Here is a 26,464-nt window from a genome sequence, read left to right as displayed (position 1 = left end):
CCCAAGCCCCTCTTACCCCAGAAATGGCTGTTGCGGGGTGGGGGGGTTATTTATTTATTTGCGGTTTTTTCTCATTCTCATTCGCAGTGGTCTTGTTCCCCTAACCCCTGTGAATTTGGAAATAAGGTTCTTGTTAGTAACCTGGTGACTTCTAGATATGCCATCAGCCAGCGCAGCACAGAAGATCTTGACTAATAGAATCATAGTGTTTGAAGAGGCCACAAGATGCAGCAGGACTCTTTATGTTTCAGAAATTATTTAACCTGTGAATGTTTAGACCTTTCACTCATTGATATCCTTTAAGCTTTAGTTAAAATTATTTATTTGATTTGTACTTTGCCGTTCTCTCAAAATCGGGACTCAAGATAGCAAAATAAACTTTAACTTTATTTTTTCAATTAAAAACATTGTACAACTCATTTACATGTTCCTTGTGCTCATTGAATAACTTATATAATTAATAATATAGTCATTCCAATCAATTTACGAAATACATAAACTAAACGTTTAAAAACTTCCAATTTATTGTTTGTGTCTTGTACCTTGATTGGTTATTCTAATGAACTCTGTAAATTCTGTCTTTCTTTTTCAGTTTCACTCTACTAGTCTTCATTCATTCTTTGTACAGGGTACCATCACCATATTATCTAGATCATTAAATTGACAAAAAAGATTAAAATAAAAATAACCTTTGAAATTAAGTCTTGTTGTACCTATATTACTTTAAAGTGTCATTTCTTGCTTTACGTGCCATCTATTATACACCATATACAGCTTGTTGTATACAAATTTATGAAGAGCTTTCACCTTATATTCCTTATTTTATCTTTAAACTATTTACTTCCATTTTTCTTTATAAAATTTTAACAGGGGTTCCCATTCTTTTTCTACCTTTTCTTCTGATTTTCCAGTTAATGTTAACACTAATGTATCCATTTCTATGGCATCAAGTGTCTTTGTAAGCCATGTATCTATGTCTAGCATGTAGCTTTCTCCCCATATGCATATGCAGTCCTAGCTATAGAGACCATATACAGCAGTTGCCTCCAACTATTTCTTATTTTTGGGTTAAAAACCTTAATTACCATAGTACTCTAGTACTGAGCCAGAGTAGTTAAAGCGGTCTCAAATTGGATTATTTCTGCAGTGTGGGGTTGGGGCAATGTTAAATCGCAAAGAAAATACATTATTAAAGTAAAATTGAATGAAAAGCAGAACGATGAGGAAAGATTGGAATATAGTCATTATAAATGTCTTCCTGAGCAGCTTGTCAGATGAAAAAGATCTTCAGCTCTTGGTGGAGAGTTAATAGGGAGCAAGCCAGCATTCCTCCCCCCCCCCTCCTCCCCCCCCCCCCGGAAGGAATTACTACACCTTGGGAACTAAGTCATAGAATCATAGAGTTGGAAGAGACCACAAGGGCCATCCAGTCCAACTCCCTGCCATGCAGGATATCTCTGGACTTGTCATCAGTGGACAGCAGTTACTGTTACAGTATGACCCACCCCCATCCAGTATCTGTGGTTTCACTTACTCACATCTGAACAATTTTGTTCTCTCTAGGCCCGTGGTGACGAATTTATGGCATGTGGGCCCTCTCTGGCATGTGAAGCCATTTCTAAGGGCACATGGAGAGATGGGAGGGCAGAGGGAAGACAGCTAAAGGCACAGGAGTGTGGGAGGAAGAAGAACAGGTGCACATCTGTCCCTTCTCTTGCCTGTCCTTTTGTGCCTTTAGCTGTCTCCGGGGAGGCAGGTGAAGGCCTGGGAGAGCGGGGAGAAGAGGAGGAACAGGCGTGCACCTGTTCCTCTTCTTCCCCCCAACCTCCCAGGCCTTCAGCTGTCTCTAGGGAAGCCCTGCCCCCAGAAGTTCCTCCTAGCACCAGGTAATACCCAGTGTGGGAATGCCTTTGTGTTTGGACACTTAGTCTCTAAAAGGTTTGCCGTCACTGCCCTAGGAATTTTTAGGTCCCCCAGTATGATTCTGTGGTGTGCTTGGGCTGAAAATGGTTTGTCTCATTAAAAATTATAGACTTCTCTATTATCTGTGATTTCAGGATTCTGCAGTTGATGGTGGTCTTGGAGCATAACCCCTATGGATACAGGGGTCATATTGTATATTGTGCTAGGCTATTGAAAAACAAACAAACCTGGAGTCTTATATGCTCTCGTAACTTGTCTAATTGTACCCTGAGTACAGCTCACAATATAAACCTCCCCAAATACAGGAAAAACACATCACATTCCAAATAGAGCTAGGCTAAAGAGAACAACGTTTCAGTATAAAGTGCTAAAATGGCATTTTTCATTTCTCTAAACATAAGAAAAATAAAGGTTTTACTAAGCATTACAAAATTAGTTTAGAGAGTATTCTGTATTGGAATTACAGCTGTCCCTCCATTTTCACAGGGGATCCATTACAGATCCCCCCCCCCCGCAAAAATAAAAACTGTCAATATTCAAGCCCCATTAGCTTGAATGGTGCTAACCCATTTTGTCCCCCTCCACTTGCTGCTTGTGCATAAGCTATCACAGTATGTATTTTCATTGTGAGTACTTAAACTATATTTCTGCTGGGAAGTTCTTTGTAGGAAAGCACATGAGTGTGCTCATATTACTTATGTGCAGGTTGCATGTTAATTCCTAAATGCGGCTGGTCCTCCGATGTACGGGGGGGGGAGCCCCCCAGTTTCATGACATTTGAAGCCATTGTCATTAAGAGGGACAGTTGCATAATCTCTTGCAGGAACAATCTACAGTCATCCCTCCATATTTGCAGCTTAGACATTTGCCAATTTGATTATTCACGGATTTGATTAATATGTTTCCTCTAGGAATATCTGGGTCCTCCAGAGCAACTCTGTGGTCAAGTTCAACTAAAAGTTGCACTGAAAGACCTAGAGATCCCTAGAGAGAATACTCTACTAGGCATTTGTAGTCCCTCCAGCGCAATTCTATGGCTAGTGTCTGTCGGATGTTGACCACAGAGTTGCACTGGAGGACCTAGGCATTCCTAGAAAGGTGTCTTCTCAGGTAAAAACATCATGTTTTTGTTATTTGCAGTTTTTCCATATTGATGGGGGTCTTGTGCCCCAACCCTAGCGAATATGGAGGGACAAGTGCATTTTCATGGTATGTTTAGAGGAGAATATAGATTATTTTTGTTAAAGAGATTTAGGAATTAAAACTAATGGTGAGTGCCCTATGCTCTTTCGTTGGTAAATAAAAAAATATAATTGTGGATTAACCTGTAGGTTACATTTTAACTTCATTTTGACCCAGATTGTTCTGAATAGTTGGTTTATTGTGCAGGCTAGAAATCAGTACAGTATTGGCATGCAAGTACAGTGTGCCTGCGTTATACGTGGACACACCTTACGCAGCTTTCAGCATATGCTGAAACCGCGCCGGAAGAAATCTCTGCTCGTCCTGGAAGGGATAATGGTTCGTGCTGCTGCGTGCACAAGCCCCATTCATTCTAATAGGGCTTGAGCATACAGTATGTGGAATTCCCATTGCCCAGGGGAGTCTGGAACGGATTTCTGCGTAAGGGAAGGGGCCACTGTAATTGATTTAATTATTAAAAATGGTGCTAGATTTGGCATTTGGTAATTAATGTATTGGGAGACTGGCAGCACCTAGGACACTGATCATGTAGGATAGCAGTGACATCTTCCTGAAACCCCTTATGAAGAGGATGTGCATGTAGTCAGGCATGCAGAGAGAGACTCCAGGGGCTCATGTACACTACAAAATAATAGTACTGTATTACATTATTCTACTTTTTCTGTCATGGTTCCATCCCATGTAATCCTGGGATTTGCAGTTGAGGGCAGGGACCCTCAGCCAGAGTGTTCCAGTTCTTCACCAACCCGCAGGCCTCAGGATTGCATAAAATGGAACCATGGCAGTGGAATAATAGAACTATAATTGTGTAGTATGAATGGGCCGCAGGTGTTTGTATTAAAGTTTGGTTGGCTTTAATTAAGGCAATTCATTGTAGAGAAAGGTACACAAATAATTTCCCATGTTTCTGGTACTAGATTTATATTCTCATTTGAAATACACAACTTGCCTTTTGGGCAATGTGATAAAATTAATTACATGAATTTATAAGCAACTGTCAGCCAAGTTTCATCACAGTAATTTGTGAAGCACAGTCTTGTAGACAAAGTCTACACATCACATATTGACCAATTAAGAGTTGAGGAGTATCTGTCCCTAAGCTCTAATGAATGCAACCAGCAGCAATTTATAGTACTCAGGATATGTCTCCTTTTCCCATCTGTAGTCAGGATAATTGTGTTTCTTGGAAACATAGTGTATGCTTTGGCTATAATGGGCAACAAGATATTCTCTGCCTCATACAATCTTCCATCCTGGAAGCTCTCTCAGAAAGCTAGAAACTTCTGGCTTTACATCACACTTACAACCACCAAGAGCTGATATTTGATACAAAATTATATAACGATATAGAAGGCTATAGAGTGCAGAATATAGCTGCAGACCAGGAAGAATGAATGGTACCCTGTGTGGAGGTCATGTGTGGTTTGCTGTCTTGCAAGAGGATAACCAGAGTAACAAAATAAGCCCATAGTTGGGTCTCTTCAGACAAGTGTGGTAATAGACTGCAGTGGAAAACTTGTGGATGGTGAACTTATAGATATATACTGGATAGGGGTCAGACAAGACTGCATTATGTCGCCCTGAATATTCAGCTTATATGCAGACAAAAAACATATAAAGAACAGATTTAGACTCAGAAGAAGGAGGAGTGAAGATGGGAGGAAGAAACATCAATAATCTTAAGATATGCAGATGACACCATACTGCTAGTGAAAAAAACATCATAGACTTGTAACAATTACTAAGGAAAATTAAAGAAGAAAGTGCAAAGCAGGCTTACTGTTGAACATAAAGAAAACAAAAATAATGACCATGGAAGATTTATATAAGTTCAATCTAAATAATGAAGAAATCTAATAAGTAAAAAAGTTTGCATACCTAGGATCAAAAATGGATAATAATGCAGACCCCAGTCAAGAAATCAGAAGAAGAATGGGAAGGACAGCCATGAAAGAACTAGACAAGATCCTATATCTCTAAACACTAAAGTGTGAATTGTCCAAGCCATTATATTCTCTTTTATCATGCATGGTGGTGAGAGCTGGACAGTGAAGAAAGTGGATAGAAAGAAAATCAATTAATTTGAGATGTGATGCTGGGAAGGGGTTTAGCTTAGTGGTAGAGCATGTGTCTTTCATGCAAATGGTCCTAGATTCAACCACTTAAATATCCACACAAGGCTGGAAAAACACCTGCCTGAAACATGGACAGCTGCCCTCTGAAAGTGAAGTAATTGTTGGCCTAAATGGATCAGTGGAGTGGTTCAATATCTCAGGCGGTTTCCTGTGTTCTAATGTACATAGGTTTGGTTAATATAAAACATTCTATGGTGATGTTGGGTGGAAAGTTTGCTATATTGGCCCATTTCATACAGAACATACTGGAGGGAGAACTTCTGCTTCCAGATTCCCAACCATCATGATAGCTAGCTGGTGGATTATGGGAGCTGGAGTAAAAAAAGGTAACTTTTCAAAGCTGGGTGATATTTACTAGCCACAGTAATTGCTCATTACGTATATGTTGGACATAACTTTTTTCTTGTAGTGTTAAAGTGATGCGTTGGTTTCACAGGAAACACAAAGTGATGCTTATAATGGTCCCAGTACAGTGGAACCTCGCCATACGCGGGGGATCCATTCCGGATCCCGCCGCGTATGGCGATTTCCGCCTATGCTCGAGCCCCATTTTAAACAATGGGGCTCGTGCATGGCGGTGCGGAGGTGTGCGGGGCGCAACGGGCGCGGGTGGGGCGCAACGGGCACACGCGCCCATTCAACTGAATGGGACGCGCCGCCCCTTCCGCCCCGCTCGCGCCCAGAGGCTTGAGCGCGTACGCTCAAAGCCGCTTATAAAAAGTCCGCGTATGCGGAGGCACCACTGTATTTTTCATTTGCTTTGCAAGTCAGGTGTCATCATAATAAAATGACCCCATATGGTAAACTTCTTTCTTCACATGATTAATGCATTTTAATATCCCTGTGAAACTTCAGGTTTTTGTATGTTTCCTGTAACAACACATGGTATAAACATTTGTCTTGCACACAATATCTATGCACTACTCATTGGCTTGTCAATAAATACAATACTTGCCTTATCCTATTCCAGTGTTTGCATTCTTTCCAAGTTTGGTCTTGTGTGCTGTTCACAGTTTCTTGCAGTCAAAGTGTTTATTGGCATCGTGTGCTTGTGCTGCACTTTCCACAACTGCATCGCCAGCTGTACCATATCCTCTGCTGAGTTATCCAAAGGGCTTTAAACAAAGGAAGGAGGTACATCCATCTTCTTGATGCCACAGCTTGATCTGTATAATCTGCCAGCCCTTCTCTCTCCAAATAGCACCACAGGAAGGAAGTGCTTCCTCAGCACTGGCTAGTTCAGAGAGCACATCTTTTTGTAAAGCCAGATTCCCTCAGTTGTGGTTTTGTCTCATTTATGGTTAGACGTTGTGTGTGTGTATGAGAGAGAATGTGCTTTGCCAGATTTTTGGAGCATTGTAACAAAAGTTGTAGCTTGCTCCTAAGTTAATGTGGTATTTGAGATTTTGAAGCATGCATTCATACACTGGGGAGTGAGATATTGTTCATGTGTTCAGAATAGTCAATTTGTAGGTTTCTTCAGGTGAAAATATTGCTGCTGCTTCAGTTGTTAGTCTCTGCTCTTGGGAGCTACCTCATTTTAAAACATCCCTCTTCTGCCACATGAGTGGGCAAATGTGACCTTTCAAATGTTTATGGATTGCAACTCCCAGCAGCTCTCTCAGCATTCAGCAGAGACAGTAGGGAGGATCCTGAGATTTACAGTCTACAAACAGTTGGGCCACAATTACCTATCCTTGCTCTAGAGAAATTTTACACTGCAAGGCTGATGTACAATTGAACAGCAGTGAAGAGAAAAGCCTACCGGCCTGGCAGTGTTGTATCGCCACTTTTGGGCATTTTTCAGATGGTAGTGGTAGTTTGAAAACAGTGAGTTCTGTTTGCACATTAAGGTTCTGGGTGCCTCATTGTGTGAGTGGAGTTAACTGTCAAACAGTTTGCACTTCTCTCTGTTTTGCATGTGTGGTTTGATGCAATGGGAACCTGATCTCTGTCTTTCATTTTGTATGGAGCATCTGTGCAGACGTGAATGTATTATGTAAGTGCACTTTGAAAGTAATGTATACTTTCCTTTGTTTTTAAAGGAAAACGTCAGATTCATCATTTGGGAAACCAGCTTCAGCTTAATCAGCACTGCCTTGATACTGCCTTCAACTTCTTCAAGATGGCGGTGAGCAAGCACTTAACCCGTGGGAGGAAGATGACCCATGTCATAGCAGCCTGCCTGTACTTGGTGTGTAGGACAGAAGGCACCCCACGTATCCTTTCATTGCTGGATTTAATCCATATTGGAATATGATGTCTTGCCTTGCAGGGAATGGAAGTTAGGGAACAGGGTGGCTTGGGTGATATGCTTCAGTCCCTTTAAATGAGGCCACAGATGATTATTTTTCAGGAGTAGAACTTTGGTCAGCTCACCTTTTTTGTAGTGAGCAGCTATACATATGAATGATACCAAAAATATTTTTTGTCTCTGTCTCTGTTTAAGGGTGACTGAGTTATAATATATAACTACAATGTAGGGTCTCTGAATTGCAAAAATACTTTTATTTGATCTTGAATAGAACCAAGAGCATGCCTCTGAGTCTTGCTCCTTCTGCTAAAATCCCATTCTCCTTGCTTGTGCTGAGCTGGTAATCTGTTTTTAATTTTTGTATCTCTTTCTCACCTGAATTTTGTAATCCTGCTGTTCTATTCTTATGTACTTCTTTCCTTTTTTTCTTGATATTTCTTGGGAATGTTTCAATTTTTTTTCATATTGTTACTGCCAAGAAACAGATTGTATTTTAATGTTTAATAGACAAGGTCTCAGAATAACATTAGAAAAGTTAGCAAACATGTTTTCTTACAAATCTGGAAAATAGCCTTGCAGGAGCTTTATAGAATGGAAAGTAACAGTAACAGCAGATTAGAGGTAGGGAATGCGTTGCTCTCCGGACCTTGGACTGCTGTATCAGTTTTAGCTAGTATAGTTGATGGTGCAGCACAATAGCTTTTTGAGGCCAATCTGTTTCCCATCCCTGCAGTATATATAGAGATAATACTGATCCACAGAAGTGTTGGGACTATGATATAAATTTGGAAAAATAATAATGTGGGTGATGCTGAGAAAAATAAAGGACAAAGTAAAGGTGACTGAGTAAAGTAAAGGTAGAGGTGACCGAATAAAAGTAAAGGTGTGCATATTGAAGGGTTGGGGGCCATGATTTTTGTGCTTCTGACCTTGTCAGCTGTGCTGTTGCCATTTTCTAGAACCAGAAGTCATTTCTGGGCAGGTTGGAGAGTGATTTCTTGTTGTTTCTGTGTGCTCCCTCGAAAGGGTGCTAGAACATTAAATTGTACTTTCCAGGTTATTTTTTTACCTGAAAAATTGCATTCAAGAGCCATTAAAAAAATAAACTCAATTTTTTGTGGGGTGGGGTGTCACTGAGACCTGAGAGGTCCCAAGGGAAACTCAAGTTCCCAAAATGGCTCCATCTAGCATGTGAGCTGCACAATTCTCACCTCATAAAGGAAGAGAAAGTAGAACAGGTAAAGTACTGTATTGGGCGGTGCTGAAATGCATGTGCACCTGAACACCCACCCACAATCTATGTAAGATCAAAGATGCCAGCCACAGATGCTGGCGAAACATCAGGAATAAACTCTTCTAGAACATTGCCACATAGCCCAAAAAACTCACACAAAACTATGGATGCCGGCCATGAAAGCCTTTGACTTCACATATTTACGATCACTCCCTTGCCCCAAACATTGAGGAAATGAATACATTTTAAAATATTTTGGGTTAACAAAAATATAATGCTGTGAAGATCAGACATGATCAATGTAGACCTATGAAAATTGATAGGAAAGAATCTGTGTTGACTTTTAAAGCTCTGCTTGGCTGCCATTGAGGAGAACAGAAAGTGGGAGGGTTTGCTCTCTCTGTTAAAAAAACCCAATCATCCTTTTAAAAATGTTTCCTCTATTGATTTTCAGTGGGAGGAAAAGTAAATGCTTGGGATATCACAGTTCATTTCCCTTTGGGAGTGTATCAGTGGCATAGGGGAGGACTTTGGATCTAAAGCGGGATGGGTAACACATGGCTCTGTGGGTTGTTACACTCTCCTCCCACATCCCCCAGTTGCTGCTGTTGTTGCAAGGATATGTTAGTAAAATTGATGGTCGTGCTGTTGCATGAGGAAAAAAAAAACCCCAAACACTTGGTATTCCTTTCCTTCTGAAGAGAAGAATACACTCTCTCTTGTAGACTAGCAGAGCTGTGTGATACAGGAAGGCACTCTGATAGCCATCTGCACCATAGAGAGCTGCAGTGGTTGCTTCCACATTTCATGGCTGAGAAGAGAAAAACATCTGAAGAAATGACTCAGGGAGCTGGGGTTGTTTAGCCTGGAGAAGAGAAGGTTAAGATGTGATATGATAGCCCTGTTTAAATATTTGACAGGAAGTCATATTGAGGAGGGAGCAAGCTTGTTTTCTGCTGCTCCAGAGAACAGGACCCGGAGTAATGGATGCAAGCTACAGGAAAAGAGATTCCACCTCAACATTAGGAAGAACTTCCTGACAGTAAGGGCTGTTCGACAGTGGAACACACTCCTTCCTCGGAGTGTAGTGGAGTCTCCTTCCCTGGAGGTCTTCAAACAGAGGCTGGATGGCCATCTGTCGGGAATGTTTTGATTTGGATTTCCTGCATGGCAGGGGGTTGGACTGGATGGCCCTAGTGGTCTCTTCCAACTCTACGATTCTATGATTCTATGACTGAGGTTGTAGTCCAACATATCAGAAGGCTGCTGTTTTGAGGAAGACTGTTCTCACTGTTCTCATAAAATAAGCTTTTTGTGAGATGAAGACCTTTTTAATGTGTGAAAGCTCATGTTTTGATCCTAGCCATTTCTCCCTTCTCAACTTTCTTGATTTCTGTATTTTATATATCAAGAGTTTCTCAGTCTTACCTTTTTTCATTCTGGAAAGTTTGTGGCTTAAATTATTTAAGCTTGGCATTTTCCCAAGTTCGCAAAATTGGTCTTCCAGCTGAAATACTATGCAAATGACAATTGCAAATTAGAATACCGCCTTCTGGTTCATGATATTTCTGAGGAGGCATTTAGGTGTAGACTGCTGGGGGAAATATAGTGTTATCAAGCTGTACGAAGCTGTACTGTTGAAGGATATTTTGATGAGAGAATTGTCTATCATTTCAAAATCGTTTTTAAACATAACTTGACACTATTGAAAATATGGTGGGAATTGTATATCTGATTTTTTTTTTTGGAGGGTTGTGTGTGCATGTGGGTCAGAGGTAAACGTATAAAAGGGATATTGTGGCCCAGCATTAGCCTTTTTAATTACTTGATTAAATGCTCCAGTTTTCCCCTTGCAGTTACCTTGACATCCAGCCCCAGGAAAAAAGTAGTTATGTGTGAGAGGCCATCTGGCTCAGTGATCTAAATGGGCCTGTTACATAAGCAATAGCAGGAACAAGAGTGGATAACTCATTTTGCAGGCATTGACAATCTGGGCTTATTTAAATGGGTTCACCTCTGCCGAGTTCCAATTAAGTTCTTTGCCTGCCTCTTGCTTGATCATTAGGTGGCACTCTCATTCTTGCAAACAGGAGCATAACAATTTAATTGAAAGGAAATCTCATGGAGGACTGTGCTCTCCCCCCCCCCCCATCACCTCATGAGAATATGGGGGGGATATAGTCATTCCCCTTCTCCTTGACAGTGGGATGGATGGAAACAGCTCTTTTAAGGAAGGGACCAAAGCTCAGTGCAATGTGTGCAGGAAATCTTAGGTTCAGTTCCTTATTTCTTCATTTAAAAGCATCAGCTACAGGCAGTGGACAAAGTATCTCTTAGAGACCGAGACAGCACTGTCAGATGGAGTAAACTGAGCTAGGTTGTGGTCAAACACTCTTAGAAAAATCACTTTTTGGACTGCAAGTCCAGAATCCATCCAATTCTATGGTCACTGGCCATGGTGGTTGCGGGCTTTTAAGAGCTGCTGTCCCCCAAAATAAATTTCCCAAGGTCTTGCCTGATGTAATATTTCTGTGACCTCCTCCACTGGATTCATATATTTGATATTCTGAATATCCTGACAGAAGTATTCCTGCAGTTAGTTGTTGTGTGCCTTCAAGTTGTTTACGACTTATTGTGACCTTAAGGTCTTCTTGGCAAGTTACTTGAGAGGGGGCTTGCCATTGATCTTTGGAATAGCGGTATATAAATAAAACAAATTATTATTATTATTATTATTATTGCCATCCTCTGAGACTGAGAGAGTGTGACTTACCCAAGGTCACCCTGTGGGTTTATGTAGCCGAGCTGGGATTTGAACCTTGGTCTCCAGAGTCCTAGTCCAGTGCTCAAACCACTACCTCACCCATAGTTTGCCAGTACATAAATCCAGTGGACTCCCTTGTATCCTACAGTATTTGTGTTACCGATACTTGGAGAGAGCGTGGGCTCAAGGAAGGTCTCCTCTCATGTCTGCAGCTGCACGTGTGTGAGGAATGGATAGGTGGTTGTTGCTGTAAATTGCAAGGTTTGGCCCTGACACTTATTTTTGCTGGAGTCAGGGAGATTTGTCTCTCTTTTACGCTGCAGTCATTTCCCAGTTCAACTGTTGATCTGCTCTTTCTGTTGAGAACATATGGGAAAGTGTCTGAACAGCAAGAACAATTGAACAATATAGCGAATTACTTAGGAGAGGTAATTTGGAGGCTCTTCCCTTCTGAAATCTTGGTCAGCCCTTCTCCCAGTCTGCCTTCAGGGTGTTTTTCAGGAGCAGTTTAATCCAAGCTGCCTGGTTTAGAAACATGCTGCTTGTGTGTTTTCTGAAAGAAATAGGTTATTTCCAGGATGTGGAATTCTGCACCTAATACAATAGTTATTTGCAACACTGTGTGTGTAGCCTATTCCCTTATTTAATTAATGTAGTTTTTGCTTGGAATGTCCTTCATGTATGAATACATCAGACTTGTCTTCTATGCAGTTATGTTTTTCCGTGATCTTTTTTCACTTGCCACCTGTTTTGTTTGATAGTTACCTGGCGATTTATGGAATGAAGAATATATGCTTTGCTACTAAGCTCTGACCCCTCCCTCCTCTCATGTTAAAATAGGCTTTGTTTTTAACAGAAGAATGGTGCTGACTTCTCTCTGACCCCAATAGAGCTTTTCACTTCTGCAGTGTTTTGAGTGAATTACATGCAGGAACTTGTGCTATAATTTTGACAGGAAAGTGTTTTGATATTGTTTTTGTAAAGCTCTTACAAACAGATTTTTTTCTTACAGTCCAGAAGAGGCCATGCTTTAAAAAACAAAAACCTCAAAAGTAAGGACAGGCTGAAACTGGCAGTATGATGTTAAGGCCAAATTGTACATTGTCAAATGTTTGTTCGCGTTGCTGATGTGTTACGGACTTTTTGGAGGTTGGGACTTTGAGAAGCTCAGAATGATATGCAGGGTCATTTCACATTTTATCTGCATGCATGTAAGGTAGGTTAGTCTGAAAGACAAAGCTCGCTCTGGTGTGACATGGCACATCTGTGGTCAGGATCTCCTGAAGTTTTTAAAAATTATAGAAACTGTGTGTGTGATATTTCCAGACTAAAATGAGGAAAGATTCCAGGAATCTAAGGGAAAATGGAAGATATACAGGGATACAAATGAAATATAGCAGTAGCAATAGCATTTACATTTTTGTACTGCTTATCAGTGAACTCAGCACTCTCTAAGAGGTTTACAATTTGTAAACCAATTGCCCCCAACAAGCTAGGTATTCATTTTACCGACCTACGAAAGGATGGAAGTCTGAGTCAACCTTGGAGCCCTGGGATCGAGCTAGCAACCTTGTGCCTGCAGTGCCGGCATTTAACTACTGCGCCACCATGGCTCCATGTAATATTTCATTTTAACTAGAAAATATAGTGGCCCTTCCCATCTGTGGGGCTTGGTTCCAGGCCCCCTTGCAGATGGGAAAAATGTGGGAGCTCAAGCTTATATTAGTCAATGGGTGGCAACAGACACATGCCTGTGTCAATGAATCTGTTTGCCCACACCGCCATAGGCTAATATGGGATGGGGCAGTTTGTGGGAGCTCCAATCTGCAAATGGCTAGCCCACCAATATGGTGGGCTCACTGTTTTTTCATCCAATTCCATTTTTATCACAGTAAATGTATTCTAGAAAGTGTGCACTGGTACTGTTTGTTAGTGGCTACAGTGAAAACCAGGGTCAGTGTTTTACATGTTGCATTTCAGTTCTCTCTTATGCCACTTGGTTGCATCCTGCTGCTGAAAGATGGGTAGAAGTTCACTATGTAGAACTACCTTTTAATAGAAGTGAGACTCTGTGCCATTGATAAAGTGGGTTTTAGTTCACAAACAGAGTTGGCACTGTCATTTGATAACATGTGGTGACTGTCACAGGTAGCAGGATGTTATGCTTGGTGACCTGCAGTGCTGTCCCCAGTGATAGGACCTTGCCATTTCTCTCCCAAGAGCCCACTGCCACCTCAGTCCTTCCCAGACCATTCCATCTTACATTGGTAGTATGTCTGCCTCTTTCCTTCTGAATGTTTACCTCTTGCTTATAAGTGCAACAGCTGCTGCTCTTCCCTACTGCTACATCTACCAAATGAATGCCACCCCCCCATCTCTCCAACCCACTTGCAAGGTGGCTGCTGCTTTTCCTTGCCACCATTGCCTGCACAGAGTGGAGAAGGAAGCCGCTCACAGATGGGAGCAGCAGTGGCACTTCTTACATCTCAGCAGAAGCTCTTGGGTTGCCACTATGCACAAAAGCATATGCTAGCTAAAATTATTAGTCTGTAAAGTATCACATGGTGCTTGCCTGTTTTTACTGCAACAGACTGACAGTCCTACCTCCCTGAAAAGTTTGAAAAGTGTTCCTTTGTGTAAGCACAAGTTATATTTGAAAGCAAATATAAATCCAATTTGGCAGACATGTTTTCCCCTAACCACCAGAGTCCCATATTTAACTTCAGCTTCTTGATATAAATCTCTTCTACGCCTCCACCCACCCCCACCCTGTAGCTGTACTTGATGGGTTGCATAACAGTAAGGAACAGCATGGATTCATAATAAGTACAAATACATACAATAAATATATTTCCCAAGGAGGAAAAAGTACAAATACATACATCTGTGTACAGCATACTTAGTGTAAATTCCATTTAATTTAATAGGATGTATGGCTAATTAAACTGGTCAAAGGTCTAGGTGCAGAATGGGCAAAGTTTCATAGCTCCCAGACCTTCTGGACTCCCCTGATTCCTCTTTTTCTGGGCAACCCTCCCCCCAAAGTGGCACTTCACCTTTAAAATAGGTTGCAGTTGCATTCATTTAACATGAAATACTTGTTAAAACGTTTTCTATTTGTCACTTCCAGTATCATTGTTGTTGTTGTTATTGTTATTGCAGTCCATGTGGTTGTTAAGATAGAAATTTATCACTTAGATCTGCAGCAGCTACCTATCCCTGGACTATACTATATATTCTACAGGGAGTGGGAGTTGCTTTTCTTTCCCAACAGGAAGGCCACACAGATTTCCTCATAACCTGTGATCCAGAAGGGCTGGAGACTGACTTTTTTTTTAAAAAATGAGTAAATAAAAGCTTGGAGTCTGGAGCAGCTAATGGTCCAAACAGGCATCACAAAACAAACAATAGCATTTGTAGGATTAGGTAAAACCCTGGCCAACCTGGTAGCATGTATTTCTGCATTTAGTTCACTTAACTGCACAGTTTTTAGTGGTGCATGGCATGCTTCATGATGTTGGCCTTAATTTGCTGTTTGGAGTGGTTACAGACTTCAGTTGTATTGATCCAAATGTTTGAGCTTTTCTGCCCTTGTGTATAGTATGGTTTGATTAAGAACAAGGAGTGGTTCAGCTGTTGCTGCAGTTCCCAGGAGAGAAAGCACCGTGGAAGAGCTGAACACAGTTTTTGATGAATTGTGCTGTGATCATGTGGCTAGAACAATATTTGGCTTGCATAGTATTTTCCAGGTGGAATGCTTAATGTTTGTTTTCATAAAGGAGAATTTAATTGAAAGTATGGGTGGTGAGAGAAGAGGTTGTTACGTGAGAGATGAGTTTTGTACATTTGTAGATTTTCCATTTTCCTTTGCATGAGGGATGAAACAAGGAGGTGGTGTTTTATCACCTTCATATGTTGTCCTTGTCTAATCTCATAAACCAGTGTGATCCTGTAACTGCATTAGCATTTGTGGATTGATACCAGTCTATTTAAATGTTACTTTAAACTCCCTTGCTCAGCTGGCTGGTGTATTGAACTGCCTGTTGTGTAATAATATTGATATCCCCTGATTTAGAAGGGTCATAGTTGTGACTGTGTGTACATTTAAAAAAAGAGAGCGAGGCAGAGAGAGAGAGAGGTTCTGCAGCCAGACAGTCCCAAATTCTGTGTTGGAAGAAGCTGAAACTTGTATTAAATTATGCATATTGAGCAAAATGCTCTTACTGTTTTGTAATTTGTATAATGCATTTTGCATTTTTAAATACTTTCCCTAAGAAGCAGTAGCAGGAGTGCTAGTCAGGACACAGAAACTCCACCCTTCTGGTTTCTGAGAATTCAGCGCTCTTTGTGCATACAGCTTCCACTGTGCTGGGGGAAAAAATCTCTGTACTTTACTCTGTTTTTTTAGTAAGACACGTTAGTTGATACAGTGCCTGCAAGAAGAAGTGTTGTTTGTGTCTTCTTGCACACATGTACACCACAGTATGGGAATCTGTTGCTTTTACTTCTTTTCACATTTGAGTTTTGTGTGAATTTTGATAAATTCTGATCTAAATGAATGGAATTAAAATTCTTACTCAGCTCTGTTTAGCATGGCACTGGTATTTTGCAAAGGAGCAAAATGTTGAAGCTATAAATCTAAATAATAACTTAAATCACAGCTGGCAAAGAATTGGCAAAAGGAGCCATTTTGTATTTGTAAGCTTTATTGTGCTCTTACTTGTAAACTAGAGGAGAATGAAGCACTGCAACGAATTGCATTTTATGCCACTTACAGAAGGGAATGTATAAAAATACTGTATTGAAGGGGGAGGGTAGCAAGCCCTCCCAACCTATGCCGGAAGGGTCCTTGGAGCACCCAGCAACAAAGAAAGTCCAGAGTCCAACTGTAGCTCAAAATAAGCACACCTTTATTCTCCGTACGGGGTGACAGCTGCCTAAATGGCAATTCCAAGACTGTCACACCCCATTGTCTTTCTTCAAACCTTTTATACATTTTAAAATGCAAGCATAGCTTAACCAGCATCTTCTTTTGGGTTAACTTTCAACATCTCCCAAAACCAGTTTATTGACTCATTCCTGTCTTCATGCCTTCCTGGCAAGTTTCCACAGTTCTGGTTAATCCTTCACAATCCCATTGTTCCTCTTTATCCCTAGTTTGCTTTAGCCATGTTGTGCTATAATCATTAAACTGTCCAACTGTCTTTTAGACTTTAGGTGTTTGTTCCTCTCATTATGTGTTTGGCATAGAAGGATCAGACACCCAATAATGCATGTTTTACTTCAATGTTCAATGCAGGGTGTGCAAGTGGACTCACAACCTGCTGTGGGATGTGCTTTCGTGTTGACCCTGACTTATATTGACTCTATCCTAGGGTTTTCTTGGCAAAATTTTTACAGAGGAGGATTTTCATTGCTTTCATCTAAAGCTGGGAGAGTGTGACTTGCCCAAGATCTCACAGTGGTTTCCATGCCTGAATGGTGAGTTGAACACTGGTGTCCTGAAGTCCCAGTCTTACTCTCCAACTATAACACTGCCATGCAATAGAAGACACCATTTCAAAAACAGCTAATTATGTTTTTTAAAAATGCTTTTTTTTTTAAAAAAAAGTCCAGGTTTAAGTTGGTTAAGTCTATTAACTTACAGATCCTTACACACAGGCAGTTTGAAGATTTCAGCTTGCCCCAGTAATTACTCATAATACAAACTCCCACAGCCAGGATGGTGTAGTGGTTTGAGCTTTGGGCTACGACTCTGGAGACCAGGAATTGAATCCCCACTCAAGAATGGAAGCCCACTGGCTGACCTTAGGCATTTCACACTTTCTTGGCCTCTCCTAAACAAACCTTTCCATGGAAACCTCATGATAGGTTCATTTTAGGGATAGCATGTCAGAAACTACTGGAAGGCACACAACAACAACAGCAACAAAGAACATAAACCGGTTTGGAGTTTTGCAGAGGTGAAAGAAGCCCTGCCTGCAGGTTTACAGTCTAATCTGCAAGCTACATGAAGCTACATGAAAAGGGCAGGAAGGTAACTGGGGTGGGAGGGAGGGGCAGTTGGCATGTTATCCTTTTGTCTGGCGAGCCGAAGACTGGACCAAGTTGTTTTCCCTTGAAGTGAGCCAACAGATGGCTCACTGTGTGAACTTTCTGCAGACAGGAATAGCTACAGCTGGTGATGGAAAACATGAAGGATGGACCCCCTGTATGTTTGACAAATGGGCTTTAATTTTCCTTGCCACAGATGCTGGAGTGTGTCCTTTTGGAAACAGAGAGCCCAATGGGACTGTTCCTGAGTCACAGTGTGAGAAGAGGATTTTTGTGTCCTGCTGGGGACAGGATACAGGTGCAGATTGTTTGGGGGATTTTTTTGGTCTCTTAAGCCTCCCTTGTTTACAAGGGAGAACAAAACTGGGTGGAACATTAAACTGGACTAATTAAAAAACAACATGGAGAATCTTTAGGAGTAGACATTTAAGTCAAATCCATAATGTTATTATAAAATAACAGTTGTTCCTCCCACATTTTTATCTCTGTTTTCTTACACGTAATGTGACCTGTCACAGATGAATTCCTCCTCTTCTTCCATTTATGTCCTAATCATTTTGTTTAGAACAAGCACATGCACTTAGTTGAGGTGTGTGCTGTGCTGGCTGCTTAATGGCAACTCTAAAAAGAGCATGTGATTCTGAGGTCAAGCTGCTGGTTCAGGACACTCTTCTAGGGTGCCACAAATGTTGAAGTGTCAAATGTCAGTGCACTAAGTGAGCTGAGATCCAGTGGCTGTCCCTATTGAATCCTGGGCCTGTGAGAATGGCCTTATCTCATTTCCTCCCTTGTTTTGAGATCTGGATAAGATAAGAAACTGCATGCTCTTTTTTCCATTATTACTATTTATTGGTTTATTGACTGCTTTTTGGATTACCCATCCCAGTAATAATAATAATAATAATAATAATAATGATAATAATGATAATAATAATATAGTTTATTTATACCTCCTGCCTCTCCCACGGCTCGTAATGTGACCTGTCACAGATCGAGGCGGGATTACAACCTTAAAAGTCACTTAGTACAATTTACAATTAATACAACAATAAAATACTACCACTGAATTTACCAAGAATGTCTATTAGTTCTCTCAAAATTACAATTTGTCCATTAGCCAACAATCAGAGTCAAGGAAAAGCAGTCATCATAACCTTTTAAATGGAATTCCGTGGATAAGCCCGCCAGGAGAGATCCGTTTTGAGTGCCTTCTTAAAGGCCTCTTTCTGGTAGGTTATTCCATAATCTTGGGGCCGCGGCAGTAAATGCCTTATGTGAAGTTGTCATTAGCCTGGTATTATAATATTCTAGTAAGAACTTCCCAGATGTTCTGAGAGTGCAGGGTGGATTATGTAAGGAGAAGTGCTCCCGCAAGTAACTTGGGCCCGAGCCATGTAGGGCTTTAAAGGTAATAACCAACACTTTGTATTGCACCCAGAAGCCAATTGGCAGTCAGTGAAGAGATTTCAGTATTGGTGTTATATGGTCAAACCTAGATGTTCTGGTGACCAATCTGGCTGCTGCATTTTGAACCAAGTGAAGCTTCTGAATTTGGTACAAGGGTAGCCCCAAGTAGAGCGCATTGCAGAAGTGCAAGTACTACTGCTTCAAGGTCCTTTCGGTCCAGGTAGGGACGCAGTTGGCATATCAATCGAAGCTGTTACCAAGCACTCTTGGCCGTCACATCTATTTGAGATGTCAATTGTAAGGACGGATCCAGGAGTACTCCCAAGGCACTTTATAACTATTAATTTATATTTTAAAGTAAATCATTCATACTTATTTTAAATAGTACTATGCTATCTGCAGCTCCTATAAAATAATATAATTGCAACATCCCAGAGGCAGCCAATTGAAGTATAGCTTTGGCCTGCTCCATAAAATTTCCCAAAAGTCCAGTTCAAAAGAGAGAATGTTGTCTTGTTCCTTTATGCATTAAGAAAATTTATCCTGGTGTAGCCATGCTGGCCATACAGCAAGGTACAATAACATCCAAAGTCCATGAAACAGTGATGCCTATATTAGGCCAACCAAATATATATATTGCAAGTTTTCGAAGCACAAAAAGTTCCACTGGCTTCTTCATCAGCCTGTGCCTAATAAAGGTATGGCTGTTTTGTGTATTTTGGATGTCATTGAACTTTATGCATTAAGTTGTATTTAAGTTATTTTTCTTTATATCTCTTAAATTTATTCTTAAATTGTTTTTATTATATATTTAATTTTAGTACATTTTGTTTATTTCCTTGCTGCTGTAAGGTGAAGAGCAGTCTAAAAATATTTATAGTAGTTGCTAATATGGAAGGATGAAGAGGGAGTGTTGGCAGAGATTTCTCCTTTTCTTTGTGTGAGAGGAGGAAGCAGACTTAAATCCATTTGTTAATCCCTATTAGAGTAGACCCACTAAATGGTAAGTGAACACTTCTGTAAATCTCATTGATTCAGTGAGTTAACTTTAGTTGGATCTAGCAATTGGATTTAGACCTAAGAGTTTACTGCGGCAGTCTCTTTTACGAGCCTGTGGAAGGGCTTGAATACTTGCTGTTGGTGAGTGAGTAGATTTGGGTATGGTCCAGAGTTTGGAAAAGTTAGTTCTTTGAATTATAATGCCCATGTTTCCCCAGCCAGCATGACCAATTGCAATCCAAATATAGAACTTTTCCAAGCTCCAGTTGTTCTTTTCTCTCTGATTCCTCTTGGACTGGATGGCCCTTGTGGTCTTTTCCAACTCTATGATTCTGTAGAGCCCTAATCCAGTGACTACCCATGATTTACTTCAGTGGAAGAAATTGCTTTCTGAATGCAAAGGGTTATTTCTAGAGTGCTTTCCTTTGTTGTCAGAAATGGCAAAGCGAGCTTGTGCAACTGGCTGCAGACAGTACCCACCCACATCCCCAAGTGGCATAATCTCATTGAACTAGTTGAGATGTGAACCCTGCTGTGATGATGATCATGTAGCAGCATGTTTTCTTGCCAGACTGTTGTCTTTTGTGTGCTTTCTGAAAAACTGTAGAAACACTTTCATTCCTCTGCTGCCCATTCATTCCTATGCTGACTTCTTAATGTGATGGTATTCATTTTACGTAATGACTGTATTTTAGTAGTTTTCTCTGTTTTTATTATTATGAGCAAGGGTCCAGAATTTTTGGCTGCTGTAGCCAGAGCTTCAAAAAGTTATTTTTTGGACTACAGCTTACAGAATCCACCTGCTAGCATGGCCAGTCAGCATGTTGGTGGGTGAATTTTGGAAGATGTAACATTTCCAAACTCTTCCATGTTCATGTCATTGCACTCCTCCTCTATATGAGCCCGGAGATGGTCTTCCATTTCTCTGCCCAGAGCCAAGTTTGGGGTTGGAGGAGGGAAGGTGCTGTTACCCAAAACTGGGTTTATAGGCACAGTGCAACTGTGAGGACAGTTCTCTCTCCATCTCCAGTTCCAACCTGAAGAACAGGACTGTGGCTCTATGGCAAGGATGACACTCACCAGAACATTTGCCATGGAGACGTTTTGTTGACTCTCGAGTATGGAGAGGGGTGTAATATAGATTTCAAAAGCAAATAATGAAATGTACGTAAGCTAATCACAAGCAACATAAGGAGGGGGGGGGGTTTAAACCCCAAGTAGGTGAATGTACACTAGTGTACATGGCAGTCCATCTCTGTCCAGCAAGACTTGATGGTTCAAATACATGACATAGCTCCGTTCTTCAAACCTCTCTCTCTCCTGCCTGATATCTTTTTATGTCTGTGTGGACTTGGGTGAAACAGGCTGATTTCTGTTCTTTATCAAATTCACTTAGGAAATGAAGAGAGAAGTGCCTCATTTTTCAAGTTGACTTGACTGCAAGTATATTTTTCAGTCTGAGGCCTAGTCTGAATGGAGTCAGAAGCAGGCTCAATCTGCAAAAGCTTATGCTACAACTTCTTTTGCTCAATTAGGACATTACCACATGAGGCTCTAGAAATGGAATTAAAGGTTAATGACAGCAAATTATCACACAATGTTGTTACTCTTCTGTATGTGTCCTGTCATCAGAGCATTAGTGTGGTGCTACTTTTGATTAATGGAGAATACCTGTGGATAGCTGCCAATATCACTGTTTCCCCATGATTACACAGATGTGAATGTCATGGCTGCTGCAGTCCCAAAATCATGGAATTCACATAGTGCAAAGTGGACGTAACTGCAACAGCATACCTTTTCTCCCTTTTTTGCCACATCACTATACGTCCGGTGCTGAGATGACTGGATGGATGAGGAAAAAGGGGAGAGGAGGGTGGTATCAGCATATACTGTTCAGAAAAATGGGACCGTTAACATTCACTATCAAGGTAAGCTTTAAAAACTTGCATCCCAGTTGCTCTTCCCTGTTGCTCAAGGTGGCATATACTTTACTTCACCCACCATTTTATCTTCACAACAACTTTTGGAGTAGGTTAGGTAAAAAAACAACGAGAGGCCCGAGGTCACCTGGTAAGGTTCATGGCTGCGTGGGGATTTGAACCCAGGTTTCCTCATAGATAGACATAGCAGATAAAAACTACCAACAGAAAAGGAAGAACAAGAGACATCTTTCACAAGATCTGAGAAATAAAAGTAAAATTTAAATCAAGAATGTGAATGCTGTACAACCAGCAGGGGAACATATTACATGACAAAGAAGAAATTAAAAAGGTGATGGAAACAATACAAGGAAAAGTGTATAAAAGAGGTGAAAAGTTGACAGATTGATTTAAAGAAGAATCATATGAAGACGAACCTTCTGTTTTTAAAAGGGAAGTGAGAACTGCATTTCAGACAAATCAGTCACCAGGAACAGATGACATGCCAATCTGTTGACTATTTATATTAGATGGAGTTCTTTGTAACAATAAAATAAGTTTTGGGTTTTTTAAACCTTATCAGAGTATCCTGTTTCTTACCAGAAGCTCAGATGCACTGCATAATACCGAATATAAATTCCAACAACAAATAAACCTTGAACTTTTTCTAGAAGCAAAGATGACTAAATTGACATTGTCATACTGTGGCCATATCATAAGAAGAAAGGACTCAGTAGAAAAGAGTATGGGCTTGGTAAAATTGAGGGCAGTAGGAGTAGTGGAAAACCATAAACTGGATGGATAGAGTCAGTTGGCTGCCTTTGCACTCTAGAAATAATCCAGTTTGACACTGCTTTAACTGCCATAATAATAATAATAATAATAATAATAATAATAATAATAATAATAAATATTTATTTATTTATATCCCGCCTCTTCTGCTTTGAGGATCAAGGCGGGTAACAACAAAGTTCATACAATACACAATAATAAAAACAAGCCCCTCAAGACCCCGGCCCAACCCTCCCTCCCAAATATAAAATTAAACAGTAAAACATGGTTAAAAAGCACATAACAATACATAAAAATTTAAAAAACCAAAAAAAACCCCCGCAAATAAGAAAATTAATAAAAGGAAAATAATAAAAGGAGGGGGATTCAAATGGTTCTGGACATTATCAATCGGGGAAGGCCTGCTGGAAGAGAAAGGTTTTTGTCGCCTTTTTAAAAGCCTCGAGTCAGGATAATTGGCGAATCTCTTCTGGCAGGTCATTCCAGGTTTTTGGAGCAGTGGCAGAGAAGGACCTCCGGGAGGTCACCGCCAGTCTGGTCTTTCTAGATTTTAAAAGGTTTTTCCTGGAGGATCGGAATGTACGGGAAGAATTGTATGGGAGGAGGTGTTAAGACTGGACCCAGGCCATGTAGGGTTTTATAGGTGATAACCAACACCTTGTACTGTGCCCGGAAGCTAATAGGCAGCCAATGTAGTGATTTTAAAATAGGTGTAATATGGTCCAACTTGGATTTTCTGGTGACCAGTCTGGCTGCCATGTTTTGTATCAATTGAAGCTTCTGGACGTGGCACAAAGGTTGCCTCATGTAGAGTGAATTGCAGAAGTCAAGACGAGGTTACTAGAGCATGTATGACCGTTTCTAGGTCCTGCTGCTCCAGGTAGGGGCGCAACTGGCGTATCAGCCGAAGCTGGTAACAGGCACTGCTGGCTGTCGCATCAATCTGAGAAGACTGCTGAAGCGATGAATCCAGGAGCACCCCCAAACTGCGGATGCAGTCTTTCAGGGGAAGTGTAACCCCATCTAGAACTGGCAAACTTATCTCCATACCCAGATTGGGGTTACCTATTACGAGTACCTCAATTTTATTTGGATTCAGCTTAAGTCTATTTTCCCTCATCCAATTCATTACCGACTTCAGGCAGTCATTCAGGGGGGAGATGCTCTCCTTGGTCACTGAAACAGTCCGAGACATAGAGAAATAAATTTGGGTGTCATCAGCGTACTGATAACAACCCGCCCCATGTCTCCAGATGATCTCACCCAGCGGCTTCATGCCATGACTCAGTGCTGTGGAATTTTGGGAATTGTAATTTTGTGAGGCATTTAGCTTTCTCATCAGTGAGCTCTAGTGCCACAATAAACTACGGTTCCCAGACTTCCATAGCATTGAGCCATAGCAGTTAAAGTTGTGTTAACCTGGATTATTTCTGCAGTGTGGATGTAGAGGCCATGGCCATGAGTCTGCAAGAGCTGAACAGGGCTGTTGATGACAGGGTGACTTGGGTGCCTCTCATTCATAGGGTTGCCATAAGTCCCTTGAATGCAGTTAACAACAAAACTATTCTCCAATCATTACTTTTTTTTCTTTGACTCTCATTAGATCATTAAATGTATGCAAAGGGATCTTGTAGCGCCTTTGAGACTGGCTATGTGAAAGAAATTGCAGAATGAGCTTTTGGAGACTTGGTTTTTCCCCTCAGATGAAGTTTATGAAAACTCATGCTACAACTTCTTTCGCACAGTTAGTTTCAAAGGTGCCACAAGATCCTTTTGCATACTGATATACCAGACAAACCTGACTATGCCTCTCTAGTTCATTAAATGTGATGGTAGACTATTGACCTCGGAACTGAATAGACTTGAAGAATTTCTTCAAAACAGGAGTTGTTGTTTCTGGAGTCAAGTTTCACTCAAAGAGATTGCACTCATTGTGCTGCATCTCTACCGAATTACAGTCAAACCAATGGCTGTGTAATGTGCAAAAAGGACTGTTTTCTTCTCTTACATATTGTTGGGAAGATACTATTTTGCCAGAGGCAAACGATATGTGCAATTAGTGCATATTTTTCTTGTGAAGAACTCTAGTAACTGAGATAAATTTACAGTATCTCCTAAAAGTGGGGAGGGAGACAAGAGAAAGAACCTTGATAATGAAAAGAGCATTTGCTGTGTTGTAAACCAGACTGGTGATAAGTGTTCACCGTCTTCATAGGATTAAGAGGCATAAAAAATTGATGAGACTTCCAAGGAAATATTCTTTTTGCCTTTGTTAAAGGTTTTCTCAGTGGAATTGTTTGTAGTTGTCATTTTAAAATCTTGGTAATTGTAAGCTCCCTCCCTCTCTGGGAGTAAATTAGCTCATCTGCTTGGCACAGTAAAGTTTTAAACTTTTAAAATTTAATTGGTGAACATATTGGAATGCAGACTCAGTGGCCTGGTTTGCGTCTTTGAGGACAGGAGTTCTTCAAAACAACAATAGAATAGAATAGAAGTTGTGATGTTTCTCTGTGATGGGCATATAAGTTGTGCATGATTTCAAGCATTAGAACTGCTCCCTATATTGCTTTTTCAAGATTATTTGAAATTAATTTTTTATGTCCTAAGCAAGCCTTTTGATATAAAAAGGGAGTTCTGGCTTCATAAAATGCACTATAGGTTGTTGATCTCTAAAATTAAACACTGAAGTTTAATTTATTTGACTTGAAGCACTATATATAAATTATTGCACAGCATTTCAAAGATACTATTTTGTTAACTGTAGATCAGGTGGAAGGTAAATTTAAGAAAATAAATCTTTGTGACAGGTAGTTGCACATTGTCAGGCCAGTTAAGGCAGTCTCTTATCCATTGCTGGGCAGCTTTTTGTGTTTTCATCCTCCTCATACAATATCCACATACAACAGCAAAACATACTGGAGAAATTCAGAATTATTTGGTTTTGACACTACATCAAGGGAAAGAAGCCGTGATTACAAATTGTTTTGTACTTCTTATTTCACTGATTTTTCCCTCTATTGCATTCAAAGAACAGTATCTCTTACTGGAAATAATACTAGTTCCAAGTCTGAATTTTAGAGGGTGAGGCATAGCTCCCCATCCTTATTTTGTAATGCATGTGAATAAGTAAAGAGGGAAAGTTGTAATGGTAGTTCCTATGGAATTATATATATATATATATGGCCTGTCTCCCTTCTCCCATCTTGATTTATGTTTTTGATGCAATCTCTGCTGCAGTTGAATTGTTAGTTGTTCTGGGACTGCTGTCTGTTTTGGGGTTTCTGATGCACTTGCTGAGTAGGAAGATGTTGTCGTACATACACCATATGAAAGGGTGAGTTGGCCTCCAGAGTTTTCTTAATTGAGTTCTTCTTTCTAGTACACACTATCTTCTGGTTCCTTGACACAGCTGAAGATTTCATCAGTATCCAGTTAGGATGTTCTTTAGTGTTCCCTAAAGGCTTTGCTGTTCTTCAACAATGTGGCTACATTATGTTGATGTACTTTTTTTCCAGCAAAAGGCATGCACACTTACTGCTGATTTAGTAGTGCATTAGAAGGTACTGATATATATATTTAAAAGGATAGCTTTCAAAATTTTGTTAGCTGTAGAGTGGGGCCATCTTATTGTGAATTACGGTGTATTTGGAAATGTCTTGGAATAAAAATGCTCTCTTGCAGGGTCAGAGGAGTCCTGCTGTTTATGTTGACTAATTCATTATTTCAGAGCACTGTGGGGTTTTTTTTTTTTTTGTGAGGGGGTTGCTTCTTGGCTCATTG

At 40.5% G+C, this 26,464-nt stretch overlaps 1 protein-coding gene across 2 annotated transcripts in view; it reads left to right on the top strand.

Moving 5' to 3' along the window:
- Positions 1 to 26,464, top strand: part of BRF1 (BRF1 general transcription factor IIIB subunit) — a 282,491-nt gene that overhangs the window by 45,321 nt on the left and 210,706 nt on the right. Inside the window, exon 3 of one of the 2 annotated variants that reach the window (XM_089522715.1) lies at positions 7,307 to 7,455. In XM_089522715.1, coding sequence (XP_089378841.1) covers positions 7,307 to 7,455 — 149 coding nt within the window. Of the gene's footprint in view, positions 1 to 7,306; positions 7,481 to 26,464 lie in introns of both variants that reach the window. The other variant, XM_089522714.1, reaches the window with a different exon arrangement.

Source organism: Sceloporus occidentalis, unplaced genomic scaffold (genome assembly GCF_023333645.1).
Source record: "Sceloporus occidentalis isolate IW3139 unplaced genomic scaffold, rSceOcc1.0.p SCAF_4, whole genome shotgun sequence".
In the NCBI taxonomy this organism is placed as follows: domain Eukaryota; kingdom Metazoa; phylum Chordata; class Lepidosauria; order Squamata; family Phrynosomatidae; genus Sceloporus; species Sceloporus occidentalis.
Note: the sequence above shows the minus strand (reverse complement) of the source record. Positions and strands in the feature narration are given on the sequence as shown.